The sequence below is a fragment of the Lasioglossum baleicum genome, chromosome 16 (genome assembly GCF_051020765.1).
Source record: "Lasioglossum baleicum chromosome 16, iyLasBale1, whole genome shotgun sequence".
Lineage (NCBI taxonomy): Eukaryota > Metazoa > Arthropoda > Insecta > Hymenoptera > Halictidae > Lasioglossum > Lasioglossum baleicum.
This window is the reverse complement of record NC_134944.1, coordinates 11611381-11631856: the sequence shown is the minus strand read 5'-3', so window position 1 is coordinate 11631856 and position 20476 is coordinate 11611381. Positions and strand designations below refer to the sequence as shown.

The 20476-nt window shown below is 40.8% G+C and overlaps 1 protein-coding gene across 20 annotated transcripts in view; it reads left to right on the top strand.

Annotated features, from left to right (window-relative positions):
• The window catches only part of Cap (Cbl-associated protein), a 72346-nt gene that overhangs the window by 26793 nt on the left and 25077 nt on the right, over window positions 1-20476 (top strand). For 9 of the 20 annotated variants that reach the window (XR_013010651.1, XM_076440228.1, XM_076440233.1 and 6 more), the window contains exons 5-15: window positions 1286-1372; window positions 2614-8838; window positions 10766-10855; window positions 13244-13291; window positions 16089-16291; window positions 16763-16958; window positions 17303-17401; window positions 17632-17771; window positions 18417-18489; window positions 19479-19514; window positions 20293-20431. Coding sequence is in view for 19 of the 20 variants with exons in the window: in XM_076440228.1 (XP_076296343.1) it covers window positions 1286-1372; window positions 2614-8838; window positions 10766-10855; window positions 13244-13291; window positions 16089-16291; window positions 16763-16958; window positions 17303-17401; window positions 17632-17771; window positions 18417-18489; window positions 19479-19514; window positions 20293-20431 (7336 nt within the window). In the remaining variant the exon portion in view is untranslated. Of the gene's footprint in view, window positions 1-1285; window positions 1373-2613; window positions 8839-10765; window positions 10856-10898; window positions 11431-13243; window positions 13292-16088; window positions 16292-16762; window positions 16959-17302; window positions 17402-17631; window positions 17772-18416; window positions 18490-19478; window positions 19515-20292; window positions 20432-20476 lie in introns of those variants that run through there. The other 11 variants (XM_076440251.1, XM_076440229.1, XM_076440230.1 and 8 more) reach the window with 8 other exon arrangements.

The window sequence follows — 20476 nt, the reverse complement described above, 5'->3', positions numbered from 1 at the left end:
ACAAATCTAATATACTTTATTTTACACATAAACATTTTTTTATTACAAATTAATATATTTCCAAAGAAATTAATATATATCTGACCAAATTGATAGTTTCTATTTAGTAATTAAATAGCTCAGTCTCATAAAGATTGGAAACTAGATTAAACAAATCTAACATATCTTATCAGAGATTAATAATCCTATTATTACAATTTACTTATATTAATTGTATACGAATTAATATTTCTAACCGAATTTTGATAATTTCTAATAAAAATTGTTCTCGATACAGTGGATCCGTAAAAATTTAAACAATTGTCATTATCTAAATCATTATCTAAATTATTTTAAATAGAAAATGGGTATATTTGTGGAAAACTTGACGGCAATGAATTAAAAGGACAATTTGAGAAATTACATAAACAATGCTAAGCGAAGAGGGTGGGGAACCGAGCGTGTTTCACGGCTGGCGGACCTGTTCACGCTCATCGTCAGTCGGTTCCCGCGATTCATGGACCCTAGAGGCCATGTCGGTGATTCGTGGCCCTTTGACATTTCATTCGGAACTCGCAAGCCACTGTCACGCGAACCTACTGCCATTTTTCGTGATTTCCGTGTACTTCAGGTTCGTTCAAAACCTTTTTTTATCACTCCATTGCTTTTGAAATGAAGATTGCACCACGATCAACTGTCAAATTAAATAATTTACCACAGAGCACAAGGCGGCAATCGAAATCTGTCTTGTAAATAATTTCGGAAGATTCAAAGAAAAAACATACAACAGATTAAATAATTAGTTTAGAATTAGGTGAATATATTAAACGTGAATTTAAATCACTATGACTGCATTTTGTAGCGCTTGCAAATACGAGGTAAACTGGTCGAATGAATTCTTGTTAATTAATGAAATTCGTAGCGCAAGTGAACAATGAAAATTAGGCAACGAACGTAGAAATGATTTTATTATAATTCTCTGTATGTGTAAATAATATTATACATTAATTAATTTGCAATTCATATTAATTTCTGTAGTGAATTATGAATTCTTAATAATAATTAATCAAATTCGCAGTGCAAGTGAGAGCAAGAACAATTAGCCAATGAACGTAGGAATTATTTTATTGTAATTCCACATAATATTGCATTAATTAACTTGTGACTCATATTAATTTCTGCATCAGAAAAGCATATTAATTTATTCATACGTACATATATGTATAATATTTCTGTAGTCTATTATTCATTTGTATATTCTCCAATAACATTCTAATCTCATTTTCCATTTGTTTGCTATTTGCAGATGACACAAAGTCCGGCTACAGCTACGTAAATCAAAACGGCGGCCCGAAAACTTCCTCGATCGACCAACGAGACGAAAGCAAATCGAGTAAGTAACAAAACTACATATTTAACACCTTCTCTCCAAAATGTTGAACATTTTGGAATGTTGAATTGAGTGTCGCACGACTGCAAAAAAAACAACCTTACACGCTTCTTCTCTCTTCCGCCATTTCTCGTTTACGCTTGGGAAATTGTACATAATACGTATATTATAGATAGAATCGATTCCGAAGTAAATCGTAGACACAATATACATATTGTTCAACATGAAAAGAGACTAACGCTTCTCATCATCGATATTATTGTTCGCTGAACTATTATGAATAGGAACTATTAATACGACGACCGTAATAGCAGATATTAAAAAACATTGTCGTAGGAGGGTTTCGGAAATAACAAATCTGTTTTTAGAAGCAGAAAGTAGATTTTTATCGTTTCTTTTATACGAAATAAAATTACTACTACATACACAGAGCGTTACCGAGGTTGGATTTAGTATAGTTGACAAATCGGTGTGAGGAGGTACAAGTGAACGTACTGCGAGAGACGAAGTATTCGTGAGATTGATATATTTTTCCTTTTATCATATTATCTCTATAATGTAATATGTAAATATAATATTTATATATTATCTAAAATTATAGTATAATATTTATATATGAAATTATAATATAATATTTACATACAAAATTACAATATATGAATATAATATTGTATATAAATATTTATAATATAATATATCCTTTATAATATATTTATTATAATAGCTGTTGTATTTTTATTCCTGTGAACAATTATATTTAAAGCTGTGAGTCCATAAAGGAATGTTAATTAATTGTTATTAGAATTTAATATTTTCAATTTAATATTTTCAAAAGAAAGATCTCAAAAAATCAAGAACAATGGTTTAAACAATATCTCATTACTAGATTTTTATAGAACAATTTTCTACGTATTTTTGGAGATTTTCTGCTTTTTTTTTTAAAAATCTGTTATCAAGATCCGAAACATTTGATAAAAATTAGAAAGAAAATCTCGCCAGAATCTATAGGATTGCATAAGAAAAGGGCAAAAATTTCTGGTATCCCTCAACTTTAAACACTCATAACTTTCGTCCCAGTGAGTTCCTAACACGGCAAAATCTACAAGACTGCATTTCGAAAAAGGGAAAAATTACCAATAACGATCTTCACGAATACTCGCATCGTTCCCTGTATCTCGCGATCCTTATCGATCCGGACCCGTTTAAAAAATCACGAATCACTGCCCGGTGCTGGGGTTCCATAGGATTCCCCGAATCCTCGGAGTACGCGACAGACACAGAGGAGCTAACCATCATGCCACAGAACACGCGAAGCCGTCGGAATAGGCGTGGCCGCAACAAGAAAAGAAACCTCCCACAGCGGCCCGAGAAAATCCGAAGCGTTCCGGAGACCTCCGACGCTCCTGATGACGTAGCAAGAACGAACGAAACGACGAACATAGAACAGACAACGAAACTAGAACAACCAACAAACATGGAACAAACAACGAACAAAGAACAAACGAAGAACAAAGAAGAAACAATGGACACAGAAGAAACAACGAACATAGAACAAGCAATGAACAAAGAACAAACAAAGGACATAGAACAAACAATGTACACATCAGAAACAACGAAAGACACAGAACGAACAATGAACAAAGAACAAGCAAAGAACGAAGAACAAACAAAGAGCAAAGAACAAACAATGAACACAGAAGAAACAACAAACGACCCGCTCGAGAAAACAATAAAAATAGAAGAAATAACGAACATAGAAGAAATAAAGAACACAGGACCAACGTCGCACCCAGAACAAACGTCGATCACAGAAAAAACAACGACCACAGAAGAAACAACGTCGACAAGATTGAAAGAAGAGCGAAAAAGGATCCAGAAGCTGACCTTGAAGCCGGATTTGAAGGTGTTCGAGGTGAAAACCATCAGCACATCGCCTCTGGCAGCAACAATCGACCACATCCCCGGAGTTGGGATCCTAGAAGTTGGAAGCAAGGATTCCGTAACAGTTTCCGAGCCGGTGGAGTCCTTCCCGACCTTGAAGAGGAAGCAGAGGCTGCAGATCCGTGACGTAAGCGACAGTGACGTGGAGACGGATTGCGTCAGACCTGTGATCGTGGAGGCGGAAAATGATTTAGAGGATGGTAGAGGATGTTTGGAGGATGCGAGAGGACGTTTAGAGGATGGAAGAGGATGCGTTTGGGACAGCGTGATGCCCAAGGACGTGGAGAGGAAGCTGAGGAGCTTCATAGAGAACCTGAAGCTGCCTGTGTACTCCGAAGAGAAGACCGGAGAGGAGAGGACGGGTTTGAGTTATAAGAGGGTTAGGAAACGTGGGGGTTATGAATTATGCGAGGAGAAGAGGTTTCTGGATTGTATACAGGAGGAGGTGGAGAGATTGTCGGAAGATGAGGAGCAGCATATCAGGGACTTTATTAATGAGGAGATTGGGAAGTATCGGCGGGATGAGAGAGGGGGCGGGGGGAGGAGGAGGTTGGGTGGGGTGGAGGAGGATAGCGAAGAATCGCATGTTGTTGGAAGAAGTGAGCAAGGGTTGAACGAAGGACATGTTCAGTTGAGAGGACAGACGGTGACGATCAATGTTGTGGATGTGGATAGCGAGGAGTTGGATCAGAAGATTGTTGAGGAGGTAAAGGGTGATGAAGTGGAGAAGGAATTGAAGGAGGATGCGTTAGATATGGAGTTGAATAAGGATGAGGAGGAGTTGATGGGACAATCAGAGTCGAAAGAGCACAATGGAGAGTCGACTGACAAAGTTGATGAGGAGTTGCATGCTGATGAAGTGAAGGCAGACGTGCTAAATGTAGATTTGAATGGATCCGAAGAGTTGATCGGACAATCGGAATCGAAAGAGGATAACGGAGAGTCGAAGGAGAAGATTGATGAGGAGTTGCATGCTGATGAAGTGAAGACAGGCGTGTTAAATATCGGTTTAAGTAACTCTGAAGAGGAGTTGATGGGACAAGTGGAGTCGAAAGAGGACGAAGAGTCTGGAACCGGAGTCGAGAGGAAGAAAAAGAACGTTGTGGGAGTGAATGTAGTACTTGAAGAGTCGTTGGAAAAGATTGTAGAAGAATTGAATACTAATGACGAGGTAAATGAAGACTCGGAGGCTATTGATGAAGTCAGAAGTCACGTTGCGTTGAGTATAATCGAAGAGGAGTCCAACGAGCAATTGGAATTGAAAGAGTCTAGCTGCGAGGTTGGGAGGAAGGAGTACATTGTGGGGGCGAATATGCTCGGCGTAGGACCTGAAGACTCGGTTGGCAAGGTTGCAGAAGAATCGAACACTAATGACGAAACATTAGTTTCATTAGAAGGCTTAAAGGCTGTCGATGAAGTCGGAGGTAACGAGGCAGAGCCATCTGCAAGTACTATTTCAGTCGGCACGTTGAAGACTCTGTCACTAGGGTCTATAAAGGACTCTTCTTCGACAGATGAGAACGATTGGACAGAGGAGCCTAAATTACAAGAAGAGGAATCGCTATCTAGAAGTGCTGCTTCAGTCGACACGCTGAAGATTCTGTCACTAGGGTCTGCAAAGGACTCTTCTTCGACAGATGGGAATGAGGAATTGAAGGATTCGTCGAGAGAACGACTGAAATTAGAAAGGAAGTACGAAATGGAGACAAGAGAAGTTATAAAAGGAGGAAACGCAAAATCTAGTAAAATGGAGGAGGTCATTGACGAGGAAATGGTAGAAGGGTTAGAGTCGAATCACCCGGATGAGCAATTGCCTGGTGAGACTACCACTGGATCAGGTGATCAATCCGTATGCCAGAGTTCAGAAACAACTGATGGGGATATTTCTGACTTTAAGTTGCACAAAGTGGAAACATTGAAGGCGCCATCTACGTTGAAGACTCTATCGCGAGGTCCCGCAAACAAGTATTCTGAGGAGCGACGTCCCCCACCGCCGCCGAGGAGGTCCTCCAGCCTGCCGGACGACACCCGAAGTTCCCGAACACCCCCAATTCTACGAACATCTTCAACGACTCTATCACCCCCCGTCCGTCCTCCGTTGCCAAAATCGAATCTGGCAGTCGACAATCCTCTCAGCACGATCGGGGTTCTATCAAGCAGTGACGCGAGCGTCGAGAATATCCTCAAGGTCCTCAGCATTGTCGACGCGTCCACACTGTCCGCCGATCTTCGCGAGATCATCGACGATCTAAGGATCTCCGGTAACATGCAGAATGACAGCATCGCTGCATTATGGAAGCGTGTGGTGAGTCTTGGCAGTGGGACAGGTCCTAAAATAACGCGCGAAAGATGGCCGTTGCTCGAGTCGTCGACCACACCTCGACCAGCAATGGTTAAGACATTGCAAAGTGTAACCAGTGACGAAGGAGAAGCTTGTGGAACGAGTGGAGAGCAGTGGGACCCGGAGAAGAGCGAGGGTAGAGACTCGTCCAGTAGCGCGACGTCCCTCAGCACAGTGAGGAGCAATCCCAACGACGCTTGGCAGGCGGATATTCGCTCGATCCTTGCCGAGGAGGCCAGGAAGGGCGCGCTAGGGGACGCGGAGTCGTGTACATTGAGGGGCAAGCTATCTTCGCTGGGGGCTGAGGATTTGAATTCGTCCACGTTAAGGGGCAAGCTCTCCTCGCTAAACGTCAGCAAAAGCGGACTGGAGGACGAAGAGTTGTGCACATCGAGGGGCAAGCTCTCTTCGTTGGGGGCCAGCAAAAGTGGACTGGAGGATTCGAACGCATCAACTTTGAGGGGCAAGCTCTCCCCGCTGGAAGCTGAGGACTCGAATGCGTCCCCTGGACCCATACCTTACTCGCCTGTAGAGGACCTGTACTACGTCCCGCTGGAGGGGAATAATGTTCCGGAGCCACTGGTCAGCCTCCCCAGCAGCAGAAAGCTTCATTTTGCGTCGAACGGGACGGATCCGAAGGACCTGTACTACGTCCCACTAGAAGAGAGTCCCGGGCCGGAGTCCCTGGTCAGTCTGTCCGTGAGGAAGCTGCTGTCGATGCCGTACGGCTTGCAAGTAATTAACGAGATAACTGGGCCGAAGTTTGACATCTTCAGGAGCCTGCAGGAGGCTAAACTGACAGCTGACCAGTGGACACCTTCGACTAAGCCTGTGGTTCCAGAGCGGAAGAGATCCACGATGGATAAAATTGTTCCGGAGAGCTGGGTAGGTTTGTTCACGCAAAGCGACCCCAGACTACTCGTCTGCCTATCGCCGTCACAGCAGAAGACGCCGCTCAAGACGAGCCCAGATAATTTGCTGAACCTGCACGCGAAGTTCCTGAACAGACGGAGGTATAACGAGGACGAACCACCTCGTGTGAACGTCCCGAAGTTCAAGGTAGAGGTAAGAAAACCAGAGGCCGAGGATAGGCCGACCAGACTGCTGGAGATCCTCAAGGAGAACTCGGAGGGTGACGATAGTCGGAATCAGCGGCTCAAAGTCACCCGGCTGCGAGACTGGATGAACCTGGCGAGGCGCGACGACGTCGTCAGCGACGATTCGCCGGGTGAGGGAGCGAGGATCACCTTGAACAGCGCCATAATTGACAAAAACTTGCCGGATACTGGAGCGAAGAGGACAGTTAGGAAGAAGATAGAGCCCACCCGCAAGGGTTTGAACCCAGCACTGATAGACGACAAGATCAGTGAAGAATTGCGGAACAGATTGAACAGCGGCGCCATAATTGACAAAAGCTTGCCAGATCCTGGAGGGAAGAGGACACCTGGGAGGAGGATAGAGCCCCGCCAGGGCGTGAACCCAGCGCTGATAGACAATAAGGTGGAGCCTCCGGATGATGGACTGAGGATCAGCTTGAACAGCGCTATAATTGACAGAACCTTGAGGGAGGATACCGAAGGGAGGATGCCTTGGAAGAAGATAGAGCCCCGCCTGGGCGTGAATCCAGCGCTGATAGACAACAAGATGGAGCCTCCGGACGATGGACTGAGGATCAGCTTGAACAGCGCCATAATTGACAGAAGCTTGCCAGATCCTGGAGGAAAGAAGTCGCCTAGGAGGAGGATAGAGCCACTCCGGCAGGGTGTGAACCCAGCCCTGATAGACGACAGGGTGGAGCGTCCAGCGCCAGTGAAGCGCGTGGTCAAGGTGGACAGATCCTGTATCGACACGACCAGCATCTTCGACCAGAGTCCTGCTAGGAGTCATCTGGAGCCGAGGAGGTTCAAGATCGACGAGGATTTGAAGCAAGAGACTGCGGCGGAAATCTTAGGGAAGCTGAGAAAGCTGCAGACAGAGGATTTTGGGAGGCCTGGAGACTATTTAGGACAGCAGCTGAGGGGTATAGAGCTGCTGGAGAACCAGCTGAGGAACGTTATATTGGCCGAGGAGGAGGAGCGGTTGGCATTCGAGGAGTTTTTAATGATGAAGGCAGGTGAGCTGATCGACGAGCATAGACAGAAGGAGGAGGCCAAGAAAGAGGATGGAGGACCTGATAGGAAGCAGAAGGGACAGCAGGAGGCTAATAAAGAAGATGGAGTTCAGGATTGGAAGAAGGAGGACCAGGAGGAGTCCAAGAAACAGGATGGAGGACAGGATTGGAAGAAGAAGGCGCAGGAAGAGACTAAGAAAGAGGATGGGGGACCAGATATGAGGCAGAAGAGCACACCGATGAGGGGCGAGAGCCATGAAGATGGTTCAGAGGTGCTCCACAAGCAGGAACAGAGGGACATGATGAAGACGGTGCGTCATGGAGATGGTTTCCTCGAAGAGGAGTGTAGCGAGCATGTGGAGAGCGTGCTGGTGACTAAGAAAGAAGTCAAGAAAGAGGATGGAAGACAAGATGGGAGGAAGAAGAGCGTGGTGGAGAGGGACGAGGTGGTCGACAAGCGTGGACAAGAGTTCAAGGAAGAGGATGAGGGACTAGATAGGTGGAAGAAGAGCGTGCTGAAGAGGGACGAGAAGGATGATGGCTCGGGGGTGATCCATAAGCGTGGACAGGGGAAGGACAATGAAGAAGATAGGAAGAAGGGGCAGGAAGAGGCTAAGAAACAGGAAGCAGGACAAGATAGGAGGATGAAGAAGAGCGTGGAGGGTTCGGAGTCCTTTCGGCAGAGGATGTACGAGGAGTACGTGCACAAAGTGCTGGAGAGGGAGGAGAGGAAGCTGCGTAAGGTGGTGAAGATCAGCACCCACGAGGACATCCGCAGGCTTGATGGGAAAAAGGGGATAGGTGGTAGCAATGTTCAGAACGAGTTCATCGAGAAGGCTAGGAACAGGTTGAATAAATTTGGCATCCATCTGGACCAGAGCGTGGAGGAGGAGCAAGAGGACGTTAAGAAAAACTGTCTGCAGTGCAAGCATCTGATTGGGTTAGGCACCCAGCTGGACCATAGTGGGGAGGAGGAGCAAGAGGAGGATAGGAAGAGGTGTCTGGAGTGCGAGGAACTCTGGGACGCCAAAAAGTTGCCTAAGCATCTGATCGAGTTCCTGAAGATGTCCGACGACGGTGAGTCTGCGAGAACCTGGGATTGGTTGTTGTTGATCGCTATATTGACATTGAACGCTGAAGTGTGAGGTTTGAACCCTTCTTTTGAGTGATCATAGCGGATAGCTAGATTGGAAACTTTGAATGAGCGTTGATACTCGAAGAGGATCGAGCACCTAACAGACACTAACAGCAGTGTTGATTATTGTGGAGTGTTTTGTTGCAGTTTACAATTGTATTATTGTGCACGTGTGAGTTTCACTCTTTCGTTGTTGTTATTATTCCTGGAAATTTATGGGCGTGTTTGATACATAATCAGATCTTCAGGTTAGGTTAGGTTCTACATAGACGTGTCGTGTTCTGTGGTAACTAACTTTACTGAATGAGAAAGATGAGCTATAAGGCATGACTTATTGCCCCAGTGAAGTGTGAACGTTAAGAGAGATAAGTATTGTCAACTTTTACGCGGATCATAGGTTATCGATGTAGTAGTAGGACGACAAAACATGGTTGACTGACGCCAGGAAGTTCTAATCGTTATCGACATTAATTCATAGCTTTTTCAGTTATAATATACTTTAAATATTGAATTGTAATATTGGAGAATACCACTGATTTTAGAATTTTCTTAATACCGACGTTATAATTCAGCTACAATGTATTTAAATTAGCACAACTCTGGTCTATATAAATATTGTAATTATAATTCAATCAGAATATGTCCATTTGAATTAGCACAACTCTCTGCTCTAAATATTGTAATTGTAATTAAACTGCAACGTAATTCAAATACTTCGTACATATATAAAATACAAATCTAATTCAATTACAATGTAATTCAACTACTATGTACATAAGATACAACATACTCTTGGTTTAAAGCATAAAATATGTAATAATAATTTCAGTTACAATGTATTATTTAAATAGCACAACTCTGCTCTGGGACGCCTCGGTCCGGAAGAACATTTGTCCGGCCCCCTCGACGGATATCCATTTACACGATTTATTTGTCTTCGATGTTGAAAATCACGTGGACGAATAACAAGTCGGTTGCAACCTGAGTTCATGATTCATTCGAGAATGAGTTAAATATAGGTGGGATCGGGAAATAGGCCAGTGTTCGTAGAACCGTAGAACATTTGCTCTCTCTCTCTCGCGCGTCCAGCTTCACACGCCGCGCCGGAACCACCACCGCACCGTCTCCTTTTTGGCTATTTCCGAACGGTTGCGACATAATCAACATCCGCCATTTTCACAATTTTAACTGGAGCCCCTTGCCTTCAGACCTTAACCCTTTTTCCAGCTGACACCTCGCGTCGTACACCACCGTATTTTTAATTAACGACGTTCACGCTATTTCGTTCTTCGCCCCACTTGTTATGGAAAAATACTATTACTTATGAGAAATCAGGTTCAATTTCATGCGGACAGTATGAAAAAGATTACATAGAATTGAAATCTTCTCGGTTGAAAGATATGTCTTGATTTCGGAATTAAAATTGCTTCGAGTCCAAAGGTTTAATAAAAATGCAGGGTTAATATAATATAAAAGGGTTAGTAAATCTATATTCTATATATTCTATTATATATTCTATTAGATGAATTATTATTCTATGGGTATAATTAGTCTTGGGGTAAACATACGCAAATTTGAAGAATGTATGAAAGTTATATCTATTTTCTGACATGATTTTTGTCACGTGTACAAAATAGAGAGGGCGAAAGAGAGAGAGAGAGAGAGAAAGTGGGAGGAAGGGAGAGGAAGCGTAAAGACAATATTATACAATCTTTTCCTAACGCTTTCGTTGCACTGCTAATTTGCACTTTTACTATTACACAAACTCATCCATGCATGTGTACATGTCTGTATGTATATAATGTTTATGTTGTGTTGTTGTTTATAATTAGTGGCTTTTTTTTTACATATCGGGCATGGTTTTTTTAGTTGAGGGAAGTGGTTGTGACAATGAAAGCGATCTTTTGCACGAGATCGACAGTGCTTTGAGAATCGGCCGAGGATTTCTTTTTGGTAAAGGTGCGTTCACACTTGGTGCATGATTTTCTATAATACTTAATTATGGTAATAAGGCGCGAATAAACGTCGGATGTGATTTATGAAAAATGTTTTTCCTCTTTTGATTATCTTGTTAAGGTGAAACTAATAACACTGGTGGCCTTAAATCTTTTTAATACCTCCACTGTTTTAAACTGGACGTACCCATTTTTTGTCGTAAATGCATCAAATCCGCAGCTTAGTCATTACGTATGAACGATTGGAGAATACAAAAAAAAACTGTCGCACAAAATCGCTTGAAAATTCAACAATAATATTTTACAAGAAAAGCAAACGAGGAAACAAATGCGTCAGAAATATCGGGAATAGGTGAGAAAACAATGGTCCCTTTGAGTGCGAATTTTTAAACGTGACGAGACTATTCTGAATCGCCGCGCCGGCTTCTGCGTAGTTGTACGACGATGGCGGTGCGGCGCGGCGGCAGCGTCGCGACGCCTCTCAGTAGTTCTCCGTCATCCTTGGAGCTTACCCATTCGCGCGAAACTCGATCGCGTATACGAACTCGTGGCGATCTGGATAAATCATGATCGAGAAAAGTGAGTGTCGATGAATTTGGGATAGTGACCAAGTGAATGAACAATCAATCAATGGACTCCGGATGTTTATGCAAAATAAAATGTTTGTGCATCAATTGCAAGACGCAGGAGCTAAATATAAATTTATATTCTTCATGAATAATTTTAAAGCGGTGATAACAATAATATATTAACACTCTCTTATGGTCTTTTAATATGTTCACTGTTTTAAATTGTGCTTGCTCATTATTTGTTAGAAATGCATCAAATCCGGAGTCTAATAATCAAGCATAATTAATGAAAAGTATAATTTATCGCGCAGTGTCCCGTTTAGGATAATTGTAAACCAATCGTGTAGAGGACCGATGGGTAACGTTTACTATTCACATTGTTGGCAACCGTGGTATTGTTTATCAACAAGATTCAGTAGGTGAAAATTTGAGAAAAATTATGATAAAATCTGGTTCAACACAGTTCTGATTGGAAAATAATCATTATTCACTTTTTCATATTAACAGTTAAAGAAACGATAGAGACATACCAGGAAGTGATTAATAGCTATTAAGTGAATGTGTTCTGAATTGAAGCATAAAATTAGTGATTTTACTGAAATTTTATGAAATATTAAGCTATACCGAAAATTGGTCACTCTGAGCGTCGCTTACAGCATTACTATACATACATACATATGGTTCAACAGGTTGTCATTTGAGAAGTACCAGAGACTAGGAGTGTCTGATACTATTTTTATTTTTATTTTGTCGACGTGATTATCGGCTTTAATCAACTATGCTTTTGTGCAAAATACTGACATACATGAAAGCCAGAAGATCCGAGGAAAACATAAAACGGCTGGCTAGCCATATCTCGATTACATAAAGGTGTCGCGTTACCGCACTATAAATCGCACGAAATTGCAATATAGATCCGCGTCGGCGGACGAAAATATTCCTACGTATAAAAGAAACGCTCGCATAATCGACGGAAACGATCGAAGCAACTTTAAAAAAAATTGCGACAGGCAGGGTAGCACGTATTAGCAGCTAATTCTTGTCAGAATTCCTTCTACATAGTTTGAGCTTGATGTAATAAAAATTTCAAGATGGGGCTCTTCGGGACTTTCTAGTACTGCATTGTGTTAATGTCAAGTAAACGGTATTTCCGTAGACGTGGCAGACAGTCTAACCTAACCTTGGCGACTTCTCCGCTTTTCATTGCAAGCTCATCAAGCTCGCTTCCCTATTAATGGTCGGCGGCGGTCTCAGAAAGACGCAATTTAACGCGGCTCCTATCGTGATTTAAGATTGAAGCAGCGTTTCAGCTTTCCACGGTGAAAAATGTAGGGTTATGGACCTTTAAGACTTTACTTGAATGCGAGCTTTTTATACAGGGTGTTTCGAAAATGATGTACTCCCTTAAATAGGACGATGCCTGAGGTCACTTGAAGCAATTTTTCCCTGTGCGAAAATGTTCTACGTCGCTTCGTTCAGGCGTTATTAACGAAAACCGCGGGCCAATCACTGTGCGGCTACGGTACACGTAACTGACAGTAGCGGAGTGGTCACGTGACACTGTGACGCATGCGCGGCAGAGGGCGGAGCGCGTCACGTGTCCGTGCCGCGGCGGAAGCGTGGGGGAATAGTTCTGATAGTGTTCTGATTTTCAAGAACGACACGTTTGGGACACCCTGTATGTAGCACAGTATCATTGCAGGAATTTTGTTAGCTCGTATACCGTTTAGGAAAGTTTCTTATGGTTTATCTCTTTATGTATTAACATTTTATTATCGTGCAGAGCTGGTGAAAAGCCCATAAACTCATTTTTGTGATTTCAGAGAACGTTATGTTCGCCCCCACTTTTAAAGCTTCGTCCGCGACACCAGGTACAGTTGCAAACGCGCTGTGTGACATTTGACATTAACACGGAATGGTTTTTGTACCTTTGTGCGGCCGCGTTAAAGACAGAATAAATAATAATTAATACATTATATTAATAAAAGATTTTGTCTGGAGCGCTAAACGAGGTGTGTTACATGTATTTATTTATTGTTACATCATAAATGTTGCAAAATCGTTGCATTTCCTTGTACGGGATGATTCTTGACGTCATTTTGAGGAACTTTTTCCTTTACGAAAATGTTCTCCGGGGCTTCGTTAACGTAGTATAAATGAAAAACACGGACCAATCAAACGCCACCTAGCTACGCCTCCCGGCCACGCCCAGTGCAACCTGTTGCATGTTTTCCGTTAGTAACTCCTGAAAGAAGCGACGGAGAACATTTTTGCAAAGGAAACAGTTGCTTCGAATGACGTCAAGAATCATCCCTTACAAGGAAATGCAACATTTTTGGGACACCCTGTCTCTTACAGCGTAGTAGTGTAGTTTATCACTTACTTTTTAACTGGAGCTGTTTAACGGAACATCTTGTGTACTAACATTGACTACGTACGATCTTATAATAGTCAGAGGAAACGATACGGATTGCATATTAATGTGGTACATACATTTATTCTTATCGTTAGAAGAATGTATAGGTGACCTATGGGTAAATGAAACATCCTGCCAGTGACAGTGATCTCTTTATTTGTTCAGTTTGGAGTGATTAACACGTGTACCTTTATGCATTAATATTACAATGCAGTAAAACAGTTTGTATGTAATATATATTTTCTCTTTTTAATAATATTTTAAATGAAATATTATATATATATATATAATATTTCTTTCAATGGTATGAATCAATTATAAGACGTGCATATCAAGGCATAGCTTATAATAATATACATACAATATTAATGCATATTGAATATTAATGTACATTAATATGTATAGGCGTAATATTGATATGACAAGTATATTTTCCATGGTAATCAAGAGTAATATAACGTTCTAACATTTAGCGTTAATGATTAAAAATATAATGTTAACATTCGCTGTTAAATAACTGAAAAATGAGATTACAGCCAAAAGCAGTTTAATCAGATACTAATACCAGATAAACGACGAATGATGATAAACAATGACGCACGCGTTCGAATATTGCCGTGACCCAACCTGATAAATTCTACTTGTACTAAATGCGATGTAAACACAGTACACGTAAATTTCACACACACGTACTCTTCAATTTCAGTAATTTTATTCACGACGTTTATTTATACATCTGTCCTCCACGTTTCTACGTTAAACACGAATCGCATTTCGACTTTATTCATTTTATCTCGAGACTTTAATTATTTCAAGCAGAGCTGAATTAAAAGTTAGAAATTTTTCGCACAGTGTTGTGCGTTAAATGTAACTTGTTTCAACGAGCGACGGTAACAGCCGTCCGGTAATACCTACAGAAACCTGAAAATGAAACATTATTCAACGACTATTTATACATTGCATGAGAACAGGAAACGGAGCTTCAGTTGAACATTTTAAAATTAGATTTTCGTGGGCGTCGATATTAAGGTATCTCTAATTGTAATTGTCGACGGTTACCAGAATACGATGCCCAGTTAGCAGTTTCTGGAGCAAGACGTTCAACGCGATGTTAATTTTCGAAAGTGATGCACGTTAGAATATGCTCGAGGAATTGGGTAACGCTAACGCGGCCGGACAATGTTTCTTACCGAACAACAATATCATCTTTGTCGCTTTTTGTAAATCGAGAATGCACCTATAGAATTTGCACTCGAACTTCACCGTTTAGTTGCAAATCAATTTCAATTTTTTGCAAATGGAATATATTTTTAAGTAAGTTTTCGCAAAAACTAATCAAATCAAATGTAAATCAATTGTTAAGATATTCAAAATTTGATTTACAGGTATTGCCCTCCATCTCACCCTTTTGCAAATGAAATATCTCAAACTTTTAAAGGTTACAATAGATTTGGAAAAGGTTGAAATTGATTTGAAAAAGGTTGAGATTGACTTGCAGAAGGTTGAAAATGATATAGAAAACATTGAAATATTGATTTGAAATTGATGAAAAGAATGAAATTGATTTGAGAAGGTATTTCTGCGAACAGAACGAAGCCATTTAATTAATGAAATGTGTGTTAATCTGTAATAATGTAGAATCTACAATCGATGTTTCGTTTGCACACTGCTCCGACGATTTTCTGGGATCTGTTGACGTAATCAGCCGAGAAATCCTCGAGGAAGGGGCGGTTCTTTATATAATCCACCCACGCAGCCAAGATTAGCAAGTCTGTGTTGATTTTGGCTCGATCTCGACGAATTCACGTGTTTCCTTCGGTACAAAGACCCTAACGCGTCTTTTTTCGGTTCCGCTTCTCAGCGTTGTTTACTTCAACGATTCAACATACATAAATCGGCTGAATTCGGTTATCAGAGGCTGCGGTTTTATGCAATTATGGCAAAAAACTATTATGCGCGACATGTACTGGGATCAAGTAATACTATCTAACTCCCTATGAGCCTATTTTTCATGGGGATGCATGAATGCACCAGCCAGCTGCAATTGCACTTTGTTCTTGAATGCAATCAAATATTTCTTGACAAACCAATCCTTTTTATTATCCAGCGTACAAAAGTATCATATCAATCCACCTATAATCTAACAATTAGATTATATGTAAAGTGGATTGACATTTAATTAAATTAGATTCTAATCATCTAAATCTAACAAAATCGCGCGCGAATCTAAAAATGTAAATTTTGATTGTTAGGTGTTTGGTCGCCTGGTAGCGAGCCACCACCGTCGCGGAAGGAAAGAAGCCCCGACGGAAAAGACTCCGAGAAGGATACTGGAATCCCTCCAGTCTGGACACCATCCAGCGCTAATACCAGTCCCGTTCCAGAAAAGAAAGAATTTCGACCGGTGCAATTCCAGAGCCCCGTCTTAAGCCGCAAAAAGTTAACACAACAGGAAGTAATTTAACCATCTGTTCCATAAATCTTACAAGATTAACACTATTACGATAGGCTTCCCAAGGAAAACCCTCTGTGGCAAGTTTCAAGTTGGTACCCACCCCTACACCACAAGGGTAGCTATTTCTTCCGTTCTGCAGAACAAAAAATTACGAAAAAATTCATGAACATTCTACCTTGTTAACTTTTTTTAAAAATCGATTCTGCAACCAAAAATTCTGAAATAATTCACTGTTATGAGCGACATTAGGTTGAATGTTCCTGAATTTTTTCGTAATTTTTTGTTGAGCAGAACAGAAGAAATAGAGCATAATGTAACTCGGACAGCGAGGATGGGAATCCTATCACAATTTTACCCTTCTTAAATTTTTTAAAAATGGATTCTGCATCAGTCGATTCTACAGTTTCCCAATTACGCTCTTACAGATTTTCGTGGTACAATTAGAATAACATTTTTCGATGTGTTTTTCAGGTGACAGGGGAAGCACCGCCCCCTTGGGAAAAAGTAGGGATAAGGGAAACAACGGAAACTAGTAGTTACGAGAGCAGTAGCTCTCGAATCGTTAATTCTCACTCGGCTCCGTCGCAAGGATTAAACTCTCTGGTCTCGACGCCTCGTTTGCCCCGTGCTCAGAATCCGACAATCACATTACTGCAGAAAGCTCGAGGTAATCTTTCGGATTAGGGATATTTTCCTTTTAACTCGCGGTTTGATTTATCGCTCATGCTACTTCTATCTTAAACGCAGTTTTCTCTCGAAGAGTAACACTTTTTTGTTTTCGATCAATCTTTTTCTTTAATTGGAACTGTTGCCGACATACTCGTGACATCTTTCCGATTAAAATGAGTCCAAACACGACATAATTCGCGGTTCATTTACTCGTGGCAATGGCTTTTCAACTAGTGAATTCCTAACATTGAAACTTGGATTTTGTTTGAAAGTCAAAAATTCCTGGTTCACTCGGCTGAAGTTCACCCGAACTTCTCAATCTCATACTTCTATTCATTTCAGAGGGACAGTTACCGAAAGGAGCGGCCTACTTGGACGAATGTGAAACTGCGAAGCGTCCGCTGAGCGACGAGAAGCCGTTGATCAGTCCTGGCGAGATAAGTGAGTAGAATTTCCGATCGCCGCCATTATTGTCAATAATACGCAACCTGCAACACCGTTCGAGTTTAACCACATTCGTGTCTGTAATCTCACCGTGGTTCCGCACGTGACGAATCTCTCTCTCTCTCTATCTATCTAGTAGCACCGTTTCATTTTGTACAATGTTAATCCACAAATTCTGAATTCGCGAGTGTTAACCGATTTGTGAAATTCAACTGATGTCCGCTCAGTCTACACCGTGAAGAAAGAGTACGAGAGCGAGCCGGAAACGGAAAACGAACCGCCGAAGAAGATGGCCGATTTGGGTCCTCGAAAGTTCGAGGGGATCGGCCCGACCACCAAGGAGGGTGTTCCCCTTGTCCTAAGATCGGTAGGTCGAACATATCGAACTTTTCAGTCGAATCGAATCGAATCGATATTGTTGGACGCGAGGTCTATTTCGATTCTCCCGCTGCGAAAATAACAGAACGTCCTTTGCGTCACGCAATTAGAGTTTGCTCAAGTTTAATTTCATTCCGAGGACGCGATGCCGAACGATGACACAATTGTTTTTTCGTGAGTCAGTTTCGGCGGATTATGGTTCTATACAGGGTGTTCTGTTTGTCTTGATCGGTGGAGCTAGAGGATTCAGTGATAGAGCAGATCTGATATAGTGTGTTCGTGATGCAGTCTGTTGACGTTACGACAGCTCTAGAATTTCTCGCAAGTATTCTCATACAAGCTTATATTTGTTTGGTGTTTTTAATTATGACTGGATTGAATTTGTAGCAAGGATTTTTGAATTTACTGGTTCAATAACTTCTCTTGTTAAGTTATACATATTAGGTCATGGACGAAGGATTCCGTTAAGGGTTGAAATTAAATTAGATTTAGGAGGATGAACGATCCACCCTGTACGCTCCATAATTTTGCTTTTACGTTGACGAAAATTCGAGTGAAGAAATTCTCAACGTCCGAATCAAGTAGAATCAACGGTGTTACACCTCCATTGTCTGATCCGGTGAAAACGTTTTAGGAAGTGAAGGAGACTAACCAAACGAAATGGTACAAGAAAATGTACGACTCGTTGCACCGCGCGGACAGAAACGGTAAGTTTCTGTACGTAGTTTTTATTCCACGAAACCGTCGACTACATTCAAATTCGAATACAGCAATGTCCCACTCTAAGTCAATTATCGGTTCTCTGTTGTCACATAGATCGGAACGGGACACTATTTTTTTGTGGCTTCGAAAAACATTTTCCGGTCTTAGAATGGGACATTACTGTACATTACAATGCAGTGATACATTTTAGTAATTATCTTATACAATTAATACAGAATTTATATACATATACATATATGTATATACGGTAATATATAGATACCAGTAGTTAACTATTTCTTCCTGAGTCAGCATTTATTTGGTTCACTGGAAGCCTGCTCGTTTTTCTTGATCGAAACTCCTTTCTCTAAACAAACAATGTATATCGTTAATATACATTGCATATATAACAATTATGCTAAATTTCCCAGTAAGTCACTAAAATACACCGCTGCATCAAACACCTGCTGCAAATCTGCCGCAAACCTGTTGCAAATCTGCCTCAAACCTGCTGCAAATCTGCCGCAAACCTGCTGCAAATCTGCCGCAAACTTGCTGCAAATCTGCCTCAAACCTGCTGCAAATCTGCCTCAAACCTGCTGCAAATCTGCCGCAAACCTGCTGCAAATCTGCCGCAAACTTGCTGCAAACCTGCTGCAAATCTGCCGCAAACTTGCTGCAAATCTGCCGCAAACTTGCTGCAAATCTGCCGCAAACCTGCCGCAAATCTGCTGGAAATCTGCCATGGCAAAACAAAATACTGACTAAAACAACAACAAAACAAAAACGTTCTGTGGATAGAAACTGGGATTTCTCGATTGTGTTTAAGCATCTTTGTGAATTGTTAATTACAGAGAAGGGAGTTGTTGCCAACAGCCAAGTAGTTCATCAAGGAAACAATAGTAAATTACTCGCTTAATTGTTGTAAATTGTAGAATAGTATTTAACGGTAAGGGAGGATGATCACAGGATTGATTTTTAATCTAATTTTCAGATGATTACGTAACCATACGTTACAAACCAAGAAGAGGTGAATACATACACGCGTCGTGCTACAAAAATAGCAATAGCAAACGAACTAACTGAATAATGCAGCTTAGATTGTAACTAATTGTTAATGCGTGAAAGTAACCAATAAACAATTCGTTATATAATAATACCATCCTTTATTTTTCATTAACACTCAATGTCCATTGCAGCTTTTTTCGAAATGATTGTGACACAACAGCGATTCTTACACGAGTCCTACTCCATTGCATGATTTAATCTGCTCTGAAATTATCCACATAACAAATTGTATGACTTTGTTGCAAAAATTGGATGATTTTCCTTATCTTTTTCATTTAATTTTAATATAATTGTATTAGGGATAAATTTTTAAGTTGTAAATATAATTTTATTTGTTAGAGAATTAATTAATCGATTAATGACATTGTTGCAAAAATTGGATGATTTTCCTTATCTTTTTCATTTAATTTTAATATATAAATTTTTAAATTGTAAATATAATTTTATTTTTTAGAGAATTAATTAATCGATTAATGACATTGTTGCAAAAATTGGATGATTCTTCTTTTCTTTCTCATTTAATATTAAGATAATATAGTATTATATATATAAGATAATTGTATTAGAGGGTCAAATTTTTAAATTGTAAATATAATGTTTTTTTTAGACAATTAATTATAAATAATAAGAGAGTTTTGTATAACAGCTATTTATAATTTCTTGGTGATGGGTTAGGCTTGACATGTTCAAGTGTGTAAATCTATACCGTGTGTAGTAAATTGTGATTCCATTGTTTGCAGGAACCAGGTACGGCTACGGAAGTGGATATTTAAGTGAACCGGAACATCGCCTGTATTCGGAGCGTTCTGCAACGATTGACAGCCATCGACGACTGCGACACAAAGAAAATGACTTCACCACGTCTACTATGCCCAGAAAGTACGACACACCTTTGCCCATCGCTTTATTATTTTTTTAAAGAAT